Source organism: Pelodiscus sinensis, chromosome 9 (genome assembly GCF_052426305.1).
Source record: "Pelodiscus sinensis isolate ZL-2025 chromosome 9, ASM5242630v1, whole genome shotgun sequence".
Taxonomy (NCBI): domain Eukaryota; kingdom Metazoa; phylum Chordata; order Testudines; family Trionychidae; genus Pelodiscus; species Pelodiscus sinensis.
The window spans coordinates 36298798-36311872 of NC_143060.1; the positions used below are offsets into that span (position 1 = coordinate 36298798).

The 13075-nt window shown below is 39.4% G+C and overlaps 1 protein-coding gene across 2 annotated transcripts in view; it reads left to right on the forward strand.

Annotated features, from left to right (window-relative positions):
• Nucleotides 1-13075, forward strand: part of LOC102445788 (BTB/POZ domain-containing protein 8) — a 104988-nt gene that overhangs the window by 65711 nt on the left and 26202 nt on the right. For both annotated transcript variants that reach the window (XM_089780534.1, XM_075936526.2), the window contains exons 13-17: nucleotides 4062-4123; nucleotides 5202-5838; nucleotides 6168-6252; nucleotides 7552-7691; nucleotides 9554-11944. In XM_089780534.1, coding sequence (XP_089636660.1) covers nucleotides 4062-4123; nucleotides 5202-5838; nucleotides 6168-6252; nucleotides 7552-7691; nucleotides 9554-11944 — 3315 coding nt within the window. The remainder of the gene's footprint in view (nucleotides 1-4061; nucleotides 4124-5201; nucleotides 5839-6167; nucleotides 6253-7551; nucleotides 7692-9553; nucleotides 11945-13075) is intronic.

Consider the following 13075-nt stretch of genomic DNA (forward strand, 5'->3'; position numbering starts at 1 on the left):
ACCCATCCCATGACCAAACGATTCCTAAAAAGTATCTCCAGTCTATACTCTCCACAGAGAAAACCCCCGGTTTTATGAGACCTAGAGCTGGTTCTGGACACTCTGACATATCCCCCATTTGAGCCTCTAGCCACCGGTGACTTGGCAACACTCACGACGAAGCTTGTCTTTTTATTAGCGATTACATCTGCACGCCGGGTAGGTGAGTTGGCGGCTCTTTCGGACACATCACCATACACCCTGTTTACCAATCATGGGGTCATACTACCCCCCGACCCAAACTTCTTACTGAAAGTGAACTCAGAGTTTCACATCAAAGAACCCATAATTCTCCCCAGCATTTTACCCCAAGCTGCACTCCTCTAACCATGAAACCCAGCTGTATATCTTGGTCGTACTAGAGCTCTGGCCTTCCACTTGGAGAGAATATGTCCGTTTCGGGAATCTCAACACTTACTACTCTGCACGGCTGAACAATCTAAGGGCCAACCTTTAACGGCACAATGTATTTCCCAGCTGATCTCGCATTGCAACTCTTTGAGTAATAGGCCCCTTCCAAACACAATGAAGGCTTACTCTACCAGAGCAATGGTGACGTCAATGGCCTTCCTCAAAGGAGTTCCCTTGCAAGATATCTGCCGCACAGCAGCTTGGTCCTTGGACATTACATTCACAAAGCATTATGCCATTGACGCTCTTGTGCATGACTCATAATTCCGATTCCCACCTCCATATACCAGGCTACTGCTCTGTAGTCACCTACAGTGGAGCACCCATGGGGACACTACTGAAGAAGAAGAAAAGGAAGTTACTCACCTTGTGCAGTAATGATGGTTCTTCGAGGTGTGTGTCCCTGTGAGTACTCCACGACCTGCCCTCCTCCCCGCTTCAGAGTCTCTTTCTGTCGTTCAGATGTGGTCTGATTAGGAGGAACTGTCGGGAGCCAGACCACATGCACACTCAGAAGCTGTGCGAAAGGCACACGATGCCCGCCTCGCATGCGCAGTCCGGCCGAACTATGGCTGTCGAATCTCTGACCTGCGGCACCGGAACAAGCCCGACACCTACAATAGAGCACCTACGGGGGGACACACCTCAAAGAACCGTCATTACTGCACAAGGTGAGTAACTTCCTTTTTCATACTTGCTAAGCAGTTCATCAGTAGTTCTTCTGGTCATCACTAACCCAGCTATTTATATTCTAATGATCAAATCCTGTATTACTATTACCTGTCTCTTCCTAATAACTAGGATTCCTCACTGTTACCTCAGTCCCTATATGTCACCCTTCTCCCCAAGAGGTATCCTCAGTGCAAGAGAATACCATGATGTCATTTGGAAGAACTTAAAAAACTACTAATAGTCTAGCAGAACCTTAAAGACTAACAAAATGTGTAGATGGTATCATGCGCTTTTGTGGGTATAACTCACTTCAGGGTGTTCTGAAGAAAAACTATTTGTTGTTTTTTAAGTTTTTTTCCAATTACAGACTTAACTCGGCTACCCCTCTGAACGAGGGCCCCAACTATAGGATTGTTTCTCTCCACTCCAGTTGGATGTTCTCCTTCTTGGGGACTTTCATCCTCAACAGCACAGAGACTGTCTGTAAAGGAGGGGGGAGGACATCCACCCCCTCCCTAGTCCCGAAAGGTTTGTGGGGTAGGGCTTGCCCGCGTTCACTCCACGGAGGGGCTCCCCGCTACCCCTTTCCCCTTTACTCTCGGCCAATAGGGCGTAGTAGGGTTCCCTTATGCCAGGGTCACCCCGTTCTGGCTGGAACCCTCCTACTTAGACCCTGGGGCCCTCCAAATTCCCAGTCCCCGCGGTCCACCAAGTCCAGCTCCCCCTGGTCCGGTGGACCCACCTCAGGCGGGCTCCCCACCCTGGGGTCCCACATCACCTGTTGGCTCCTCGGCGGTTGGGGTCGGGCCAGCTCAGGTGCAAGTTCTCCCCAGTGGCCCTCGGTTCGCTCCTCCGAGCCTCGGAAGGTCGTTGGGACGCTCCTGAGTCCGTCTGCCGCGGACACCCCTGGCGCAGTTCGTCGGCCGCTCCCGAGGCCTCCGTGCCCCCTCCTCGGCGTCTCCTGCCCCGGTCTTCCGCCGGCGGCGGCTGTCTTCCACCCGCGGGTCAGTCCCCCCCCCCCCCCCCCCCCCCCAGGTGTGCTGGCGCCGCATTTAAAAGCGGACACCGGCTTGCTGCGCATACGTGGCAATACAGCCGGCGCTCCTCCGGCTCTCTGCTCGCAGTGCGAGCTGCCGGTGCTAGTGACGGGGCCGGCCCGTCACACACGTTCCCCTCTAAGTCTCAGTTTAGGTTTTCCTCTCCTTCTCCTTCCATCGTTCTGGAGAAGAAGTCTGCGTTATGTTTCCTTCCTGGTCGGTGGGCTACCTCGAACTCATAAGGCTGCAGGGCCAAGTACCACCGCATTATTCGGGGGTTCATTTCCTTCATTGAGTTCAACCATCTTAAGGGAGCGTGGTCCGTGACTAGGAGGAAGGGAGCTCCCTGGAGGTAATACCGGAGCGCATCGACCGCCCATCTTACTGCTAGAGCTTCCTTCTCGATTGTCACATAATGGCGTTCTCTAGGAAACAGCTTGCGACTTAAATAAAGTATGGGGTGCTCGACAGCACTGCACCCAGACCCACCTCTGAGGCATCAGTCTGTAAAATAAAAGGTTTGGAGAAGTCGGACTGCGCCAATACCGGAGGCTGGGACAGTCGGAGTTTCAGTGTCTGAAACGCTCGTTCGCAGGATTCGGACCAACTGACCTTCCGTGGTTGGTTATTTCTTGTCAGCTCTGTTAGTGGGGCTGCTATCATTGCGAAATGGGGGACGAATCTCCTATAATAGCTAGCTAGCCCTAGAAATTGACGGACTTGCTTCTTAGTGGAAGGGGCTTTGTATTCTTGTAGCGCCTGTACCTTTCCAACTAGCGGCTTCACTTTCCCCCCCCCCCCCAACTGTGTATCCGAGGTAGGTTTCCTCGTGTTGCCCAATGCAGCACTTACCTGGGTTGGCCGTCAGCCCTGCTTTTCCTAGCTCCCCTAATACCGCTCCCACCTGACGCAAGTGATCGGCCCACGAATGACTATAGATGATAATATCATCAATATACGCCGCCGCATACTTCTGGTGATTCCGCAGTACTTTGTCCATTAATCTTTGAAAAGTGGCTGCGGCTCCGTGTAATCCGAATGGCATCATGACAAACTGAAAGAGGCCAAAAGGCGTCGAAAAAGCTGTTTTCTCGCGGGATGCCGGAGTGAGTGGGATTTGCCAATATCCTTTAGTGAGATCTAAGGTGGACAAAAATCTGGCCTGCCCTAGCCGTTCCAACAGGGTATCCACTTGTGATTAGAACTAATTGAGACTGGTTGTTTTTGCACATTCTTGTACACCGAGGATCTCAAAGTATACCCTGAACTTTTAGTGTGTGTCTACACAGCAGGGCTTAACTCAAAATAAACTACACAAACTGAGCTATGTCAATTGCGTAGCTTATTTCAAAATAGCTTATTTCTTAATTGGGAGCATCTACACAGCAGTTATTTTGAAATAGAACACTCTTCCTCCGACTTCTCTTACTCCTCATACAATGAGGATTACAAGAGTCAGAGTAACAAGTCTTCCAGCTGGACAATAATTCAACTTTATTTCAAAATAACTGCCTGCTGGGTAGATGCAGTTATTTCAAAATAATGTTGTTGCATAGATATACCTTAGTGAGCTATGTACATCAGAAGAATGGAAATATTATTATTTTTGTTGATGGGGAAACAGAGAGATTGAGTAACTTGCTCAAGGTCACACAAAGAATCTGTTTCTGAATTCATTATAGATATTGGCTCTCCTAACTCTGAATCTTGCATTCCAGACCCCCATTTGCTACTTAATGTTTTCCATTTTGCCAAAATAAATCTCCCCTGACAAGATTTAGAACCACTAGCATTCTTCTCTGGCTCAAAAAGATAGTTCCAAGAAAAAAAGTTTACTTTTTTTTCTGTTTCTCTTACACTGCCTTCCCACTGGTAATAGAGATCCTTTTTCCCCTAATACAGCTGCTTTTGACAAAGGAGATGAACGAAGACTTGGCAAAAAACCTGTATTCACTAGTTCTCAGGTAAATACTTAGACTCTTAGAATTTAAAAAAACACAGTAAAATCCTGTAAACACAACTGCTCCTTTTTACGGTTTATATTTTCAAAATAATGTAATGTTTATGATCTGTTTACAGTAACGACTGGTAGTTAATCTTCAGCAATCACATTTTCCTTGTAAATCTAGTTGATCCAGTATTTTATCCTTAATCTGTCTTGTATTATAGCATTTCAGATTTTGATGTGAGTTAGCAAGAGTCCGTGCTTTCACAAATAGTTGGGGCCAAGCAGAGGCAGGAATTTGTGTTGAGAAGTTATTGCACACTTTCCTGTTGGTATATAATAGTAAAGCGGTGATCTCAGGTTTGGAAAACAAGTGGTCTGCAACTGAGTTAATGGAGCTATTCCACTAGCTCAAGCCACCACTTAACTCAGTCTGTTATGCTCCCCATTAATCTGCTTGCTGTGAAAGCCATCAACAATCTGTGTATTTGAGACTCACGCCCAAAGTGACATTGCTGTTTTACGGAAAAGGTATTGTTATAAGGATTAATGTCCAAGAATATAAATTATCATTCACTTTGTTACTACTTAGATTACTTTGTTATAGGCTTAAATCTTAATGCTAAAAAAATACCTTTAGTTGGGAATTCTGAACCCTTATTTGGAAGATATACTGCCATTGTGTCCAACATGCTGGCCACTAGCCATATGTGGCTAGTTCACTATAGCAGTAGCCATGATAGTGGTTGGACACTTTAGAACTGGTTGGACACTACGGCTATACTGTAATATAATGGTTGAAAGCTTCCTATGTTGTATGTATTTAAAAATAATGGCAGTCTTCATAGGGACTCATATACTGAATTCCCAGTGAAAGTCCAAATATGATGGGAACATAAAGGGAACTGGATTTAGTACTTAAGAGTGCTTGAAAGGCAGCAATTTGAGATGGAAGACTTGGAAAATTATTATTATTTCTTCCTCTCGAACTCTGTTTTAGTGCTAGATTCATGCTAAATTCCCCGAGTACCAATGTTTCAAGACTTAAAGATTTTGTATGCTTTATTGTGTTGCTAAGTGTCTTCTCTTCTTTCCAGCTAAACAGATGCATTACCAATTCTATTGATATAAGGCACACTTCCTGGAAAGTAAAAGGCAAAGGAGATTATTGGGGCAATTCCTTCACTAACCAGGATAAAATGAAATCTGATGGATTAGGAGCATCTGGACATACATCAAGTACCAACAGAAACACCACTAATAAGACTTCAAAATATGATGAATTGAAGGGAAAAGATAGTAAGAAAACAGTTTCCAAGATTACAAAGGATTCAAAAACTGGGGAAAAAGTTCCTTCACCAAAGGCTAGAGCTGTCATAAAGCCAAAAATAGAAAGTAATGGAAATGCTAAGGCTGAAAGTGTGATTACCAAACAAGATTCAGAAAGATCATCATCTGCAAGTGGGCAAAAAAATTCAGGAAGTGGTAAAGGAGTGAAAAATCAGGAAGGAAAAAGTTCAGGTGCCAGACCTAAAGTACTAACTGGAAGTGCAAGTATTCAAATCAAAACAAAGCCATTGAAAAAAACCACAGGGAAGGAATCACCCTCTCTGGTAACAGGGATGGGAACTTTCAACAAGTCAGCAAACTCAAGTACAGATTTACAGAATTCCAGTGAACAACTGGATGAACCCAAAGAGGATAAACCAGTAGATGAAGGAAAAAACCATACTGGTAATAAGAGATCACCTTCTGACTTGCTACAGACAGGTCATATGCTGGAAAACAGCCTGGAGTGTTCCAAAAGTTCTGTTCTAACACAAGCTTATTTTTAAATCAATATTAGTTATAAAAAGAAATGCTAACATACCCTTGCACTAATGGCTCTAACTGAAATTTTGTGTGCTTGAAAAAAATACATGCATATTAAAGACAACACTAAAAAACATCTATGCTGTTTTCAGTAACTGACCATTATACCTTGGGTTGTTGGGGTGATTTTTTTTAGATATTTGTATATCATACATTTTATACTATAACTAAATCTTTAATTTTGCTTATAGCAGTGAAAACAAAGTCTGCTTTGAAGATAACCAATGGAACCACCAACAAAAAAGCTAATGAACTTGAGACTGTTACAACAAATAGGTTTGTTGGATATCAAAGTATTACTTATATATTGGGTTTTCTAATTCTAATTTTCATTTAATCAACATTTTTTTAGGATTTTTAACCTAAGGATTTTTCAGAACAGTATTTCATATTGGTAGTAAGAAAGCAGAAATAATTATGGACAATATTTTTGTAAAGATATAATTGTTTTTGCCTATAGATTTGGGCTGCTTTGTTTATTTGTTATGCTAGCATTGTTCCCATAACTCTGCAGATATGAACAATTATGTGACTGAATCCCGCAAAATGCTGAGAACTTTCTATAACCTCTGTAATAGCTTAGATGTAGCTGAAAAAATCTATAGAAGATGCGAAGATTAGTACTTTTAAGAAACAGGCCCCTAAATATATTTGTTTATTTTCAGAAAGAGAAAAGTCATTTTACATGGCATATATTGTGCTTTCTGTTACCCCAATAATATGTTCTCACTGGAGACCACCCAGGGTTACACTAGTATGGGTTTATTTCCACTAAGTAGAACTAAAGAGGAGAAAGCAGCTACTAAAGGTTTAAGCTAAAGAAGATAGAACTCTCTCTCACACAGACAAGCAAGCAAACACACACCCCTTAACTCATTCACACCCATTCATTCCTGCCCTCAAGCAAACACACACTTATACAGACATATGGGTTGCAGAAGGAGCCAAGGCATGTGGATCCTGGAGGGGTCTGTCTGCTCATCGTGGCTGGGGAAGCTGGTCAGGAGGAAAGACACTGGAGGGGAGCTTCTCAGGATCAGTGGAAGGAAAAAGAGAGAGTCTCACATGTGCTCCTTCTCTTTATATAGTGTCTGAATGGCTCCTGTGACTCATTCACCTTGTCATCAGGGAGCATGCCCAGACTTCCCTTTATCCAGCAAGCAGCATGCCCAGACTGTGATGACTCTTTGCCATGTGGTCCATTGTTCCAAGCCTTCTTCAAACACACTCACTCTCTCCATTCACTCAGGGGAGAATGCATCTTAGGGAAAGTTACAAGCAAGGTGGCTGCATGTTACAAAGATTACAAAGTTGCAGTTTACGTTAAGTTTGAGAGTTACACAGATTACAAAGGTTGACATGAATCACAATAAGTTGCAGTTTAAAACCTTAGACCTTACAGTTTGGTGTAGCTTTAGAAAATTAATGTATATAAATCTAGTGAGCTCAGGCAGAGGCTTTTTTATGCAACATTTTCCATGTTAAAATCTATAGAGTACTACTGACTGTTTTAAATTGCTCATTTTTAGACCTTTAATTTTCAAGTAATACAAGCAGTATCATTTTCTCTCATAGTGTGACAAAGAAACCCTCTGGAAAAGGATACAATGAACAAAGTCCTCAAGCTGTTTTAAAGAAAAAAGGAAATGTTAGTGGCAATTCTATAGCTCAGCAGAAGACAAAGAATGCACCAGCTCATGTTGCTAAAAACCAAGGTAGAACCAAATGGCATTAAACTAAATTATACTTTACTATTTGAATAATTTTGCTATATTGTAACACAGATAAATAATTCACTGAACAACAGAAAAATCCTGATGATCTTGGTGTATTTGCCGTATTTCATTTTTGCCAACAGATCTCAGATGTATTTTTCTGCTTCTCTAATTCTTATGAGACTGGTGTATATTTATTTTTTAAAATCTGGCCAGCCATCAGGGAGAAACTTTTTCCCTATTATGGTGTGTGGATCTTTTGTCTTGCGTTGGTATCTTAAGTATTCTGCACCTAGAACTTCCATTAAGTTCAATAGAAATTCTGTGTCTGAAATAAAGTTCACAATACATGTTAGTGATTCATTCTGCAGATTGGATGGAAGATATTTGTCTTTTTGTCTACATAATACATTTTTTATATTTAACACTGGTATCTGCCAGTGTCCATCATTGATTAATATTGTTTTTCATACATGCTGTACCACATGGAGTAAAATTTCAGAATGATCTTTTCCTTTTGTAATAATCTCTTAAGCACGTAAATAAGAACTGAGAGTCCAAAATATAATCATTTCAGTTTGATTGTAAGACCAGAGAGAGTTAGTGATTATAAGGAAAAGGAAGTAGAAAATCAGAACTGCAGATGATTGAAATTTCATAGTCACCCAAATATGCAGGGAGCAAGTGTTAGAAATGAACAAAAAAACACTATCATAAAGGCCTGTGATATTAAAATTAACAGAGAGAGCTCTTTAGCCACCTGCCAACATTATTTTTAATTGGTCTCATAGTCACTGTCCCAAAGTTATTGACTTGTCACACAAGCCAGTGTATTCTAGGATGCACTGAACTCTAGATGTCAGTAGCGCTAATCATCAGTGCAGGAGCACAGGATTGCCATTGGAGAAAAGGTAAGTAGACTTTTACTCATTACTCTTGAGGATGTTGATGTAAAATAAGCATATATTAAGTGAAAGTCCAGAGTCCTCAGAGTATTAAGTAAAATCTAACTTACCTTTCTTTAGAAAATTGACACTCTTCTCCATTATTAAGCATCAGTATAGAAATACTGTATATTCACAGACATGAAAAAAGTATAGTAAGGCAAGGAGAAATGTGTTTAGGGCATGGAGACAATATGCTCTGTCTTTTAAAAATCAACATTTTAACATCTTGGCAACCTATTTTATAACTAGCAAAAAGCATAGTACAATATAGCTGTTCTTATAGCAAGTAACAATATGTAATAAAACCTTCACCATGTAGAGATCTGGCTGTGCCAATGCACAAGATGGAAGTGAAGGGTGGAGTATTTGTAGCTTTAAAACTGCATTTCCTTATTGATTAAACTAGAACCTGAGTGCTACTTGAATTCACATTCAGATAGTACGTAAAACATAGATTCTGTCCATTTATGGTCATTAAAGATCTCACAACACTTTCTGAAAGAATAGTGGTATTAATACTGGTATTCTGACCATATTATGACTAGAATAATTACCTTCTGCTTACTTAAATTTCCTATGAAATTTAAATTGGATATAGTACTCATCACTTCCTGTGTTAAATAACTGAGCAGTAATTTTTTGCACTATTGGCTAGCTGCTGCTTTCCACTTTATTAATGGCTACAGTAGTAGATAAAGTGATTCCTATGTTTACAATTTGTAAAGTGCTTTGGATTCAAAGGTCCTATATTAATGCAAGGACATTTTTTAAATGTTTGTATTTAAGATAATTTAATTACATTTTAAAATCACTTGATTGTCTAAAATATTTAATAATCTATTCTTGAATTATATATGTCTAACTAATCAGTAACATAGTTCTCTGACTAGAATGTATTTTTTACTTTTTTGTTAGATGCAAAAGGAGATTCACAAAATTCATTAAAATCTGGAATGTCTCTGAAACAAATTGAAGAAAAAAACATGACAAAAACTTTGACTCAGACAATACTTTCAGAAAAAAAACCTTCATCAAATAAAAAGAGCATTAAACCATCACAAACATCAGCAGTTAAAGCCACTGCAAAAATAATAGTACCCAAAAATCAGATCCATTCAAAGAAAGGTGAGACTATAAACAGTAAAGACCCAAAACAGAAAATAGTTGCTGGGCAGCCTACATTAAAAACACAGTCTTCAACACAAAGACATTCAATAAGTGAATCTCCTGTTGTCCAAAAGAATGTGCATAGTCCTGAACACAAAAGTTCAGGACAGAAATTTGAACAACATGCTGCTGCTTTTGCAATTCAGTCACATGACGACAACAAATGTAGTTCTGCAAGACAAAGTAAGTGTAAACAATCTATGATAGAATGTAATAGAGAAGACCAACTCATGGCATCATGGCAACCTGATCCAAGAAAATTATTGGATCCTCTTGAAAATGGGGAATACAAAGTAGAAAACAAACCTGTTCCTAAGCTGAATACTCCAATGCAAAATAAAATGGAACCAAAACCAGCTTGTGGAGATGAAATTGAAATTAAGTATCCAGTAGAGAAAAACAAAGATGATGGTAACACAACTGAATTTCATTGCTGTGCAGAGCTTAATAGTAATTCATACTCAATCATTTGTGAGAATACAGACCAAAGCCCCCCTACTTCAGCTACAGAAGAAAGATCAAAAAAGTGCACAATTGTCTGTGATTCAGCTAAAAAATATTTGGACTATTCAGGAAACAGCAAAGTACATTTAATACAAGCAGTAGAAGACTATGCAGAACAAAATGATACCTGGAGCACTGAAATGGGCATTAATTACAGAGAAGATCACTTACCCAGCTTTTCTAAGGTAACAAATGCCTCTAATTCAGAACAAGATGAAAGAAAATCCTCTAAGACTCATGTAAAGGGATGTGCAAGTGCTGATCAATCGCCTGATAAATCAGTCTTGACCGAATACAGGTCTGCTACAATAGACTCAGATTCTACTTCAAAATATTTCACGGGACAAGTTAAAGAAAAATGTTCACCTAAAGATACGGATACTACAGAAACACCAGAAAGCCATGAAAATTTAGAAATTCCTTTTGTCGATCATTGGAATTTGAATACAGGTGAATTGGATCCAAAAGAGAGTCCTGAATCAGATACTGGCAGTGCAACAACATCTTCTGATGATATTAAACCAAGATCAGAAGACTATGACGCGGGAGGCTCTCAGGATGATGAAGGCTCAAATGAGAGAGGGATTTCTAAATGTAGCACTATGTTGTGCCATGATTTTCTTGGCAGAAGCAGCAGTGACACAAGTACACCTGAAGAATTAAAAATCTATGACAGTAGTTTAAGAATAGAAGTGAAAATGAAAAAAGAGGGTTCCGATCTTTTCCGTGTTAATTCAACAAGCGATGATGAGATACCAAGAAAAAGACCTGAAGTGTGGTCACATCAAAGTGTATTAAGGGGCAATGCTAGGGAAAGTCAAAACACTACTTTTGGAAATCCACAATTTACTCAGGAAGCTGACCAAGTTTCCTCTTCTGCAGATGAAACAGAAGATGAAAGATCTGAAGCAGAAAATGTAGCAGAAAGCTTTCCTCCATCAGACCCTCCTACTCAGCCATTCCAAGGAATTGTTAATTTAGCTTTTGAAGATGCAACAGAGAATGATATTGAAAGTCAAGAGTTTTCTAAAACTAAAAATTTTAAGAGATCTGTTTTACTTTCAGTAGATGAATGTGAAGAGTTGGGATCTGATGATGGAGAGGCTCATGGGCCCCATCAGCTTTCCACAGATTTCCCTATTCCTTCTGATGTTTTTGATAATGTATCTCATGGAAAGACTTATTATTCAAAGTGTTTACTGGAAACTGAAGATGGATTCCTGGAGTTCAAACATCAAGAAAAGGACAGAAGTGAGTGCTTTTTTGTAGCTCCTTTTGGCACAGAAATCAAAGAAAAAGATAATCAGGGTACTTCAATGACAGAAAAAAATTGCCCAGAGAAAGTACTCTCATTACCAGATACTCAGTGTTTAATAGAAGAGAAAAAGGTAAATAGTAAGAATGAAGAAATCAGTGAACTTCAGCAGTGCAATAAACTTTCAGACAATGACATGAAGTCTCAAGAAAGACCATGTCATTTGGACCTTCATCAAAGAGATACTAATTGTGACATGCAAAAGAACAGCTCTGCAAAACCTGTCAAACCCTGTAAGAATCAGTTACTGACTCAAGAAAATCAAGTGAAAGAGAATCAGCGAACACCTACTGAGTACACTAATACTGATTTACCTGCAGGTAATGTACAGAAATAGAAATGTTAAGTCCCTCAGAAAATTAAGGTAATAGGCAGAATATTGGAAATTTTATATTTGGAGTCAAATCATGAACTTTTAATTGGCTCCAATTTTTTCAACAAACAAATGTTTTTAAGCATTTATTTATTGAATGCTTGTCCATTTTGGATACAAATTATATAACTTAATGTTCTACGGAAAACTTGAATATTTATACTAGGCAGATCTATTCAGATAGATTTTATGCAGTACTCAAAGGAAAGATTAGGAACAATTCCTTGCATGATAATTATTTTGGACCAATTTAACATTGGTAGCATCAGCTTTTGGTGGGAACTTTTGTATGTTTTGTCTCCTTTAAAACTTATATATCTAAGTGGGATGTGCAATAACTATAGTAATAACCTTACTAAAGCGCACTGAACTGTTTACTTTTGCAATTTGTTGATGTATTATATTTTACACTGAGATACGAATGCTGATACTTCTCCCACTGATTTCAGTGGGATGTTTCCATAGACTTCAATGGGAGCAGGTTTGGACCTAAAATTTGCAGTTAATAAGATTATAACCGTTGTTCTAAATTTCACCAATGAAAACCAGTTTCCTAAAAGAGATATCATATTTAGAACTAGCAATGATCAACAAAAAGTTCTAGCTTTGATTCACCTAGTTAGATGATTGTCTAGTTGTTTTATCTGTTTTGTCTTTTAAACCAGTAATTCAAATTATCCCGTTATAAAATACACAATAGTATGACTATAACAACTGTTGTGTATTCAAGAATCATATTCAGCAGAACCACAGAAGATGATCTTTAAAAGTTGTATTATTTTTAAGTTTGCTTGTCCTTGCCTGCAGCTGCCCTTATATGTGTAGTATAGAAATAAGCCTGTGAATAAAACCATTTTGTTTTCCCTTCTCTTTGGAGTTGACATAGCTTACATCACCATTCAGTGATCATATATTCTTTATTTTTCCTTCCTTCCCACCCACCTCCTATTCCAACTTTAAATTGTTATAGTGAATTAGAAATTCCATGTGTATTAAATGTTTGTTTAATAACTTGTCTTTTCTGTATCAGAAATTTCCTAATTATGAAGGTTTATTGTTAATTACCAGTGGTGATTGC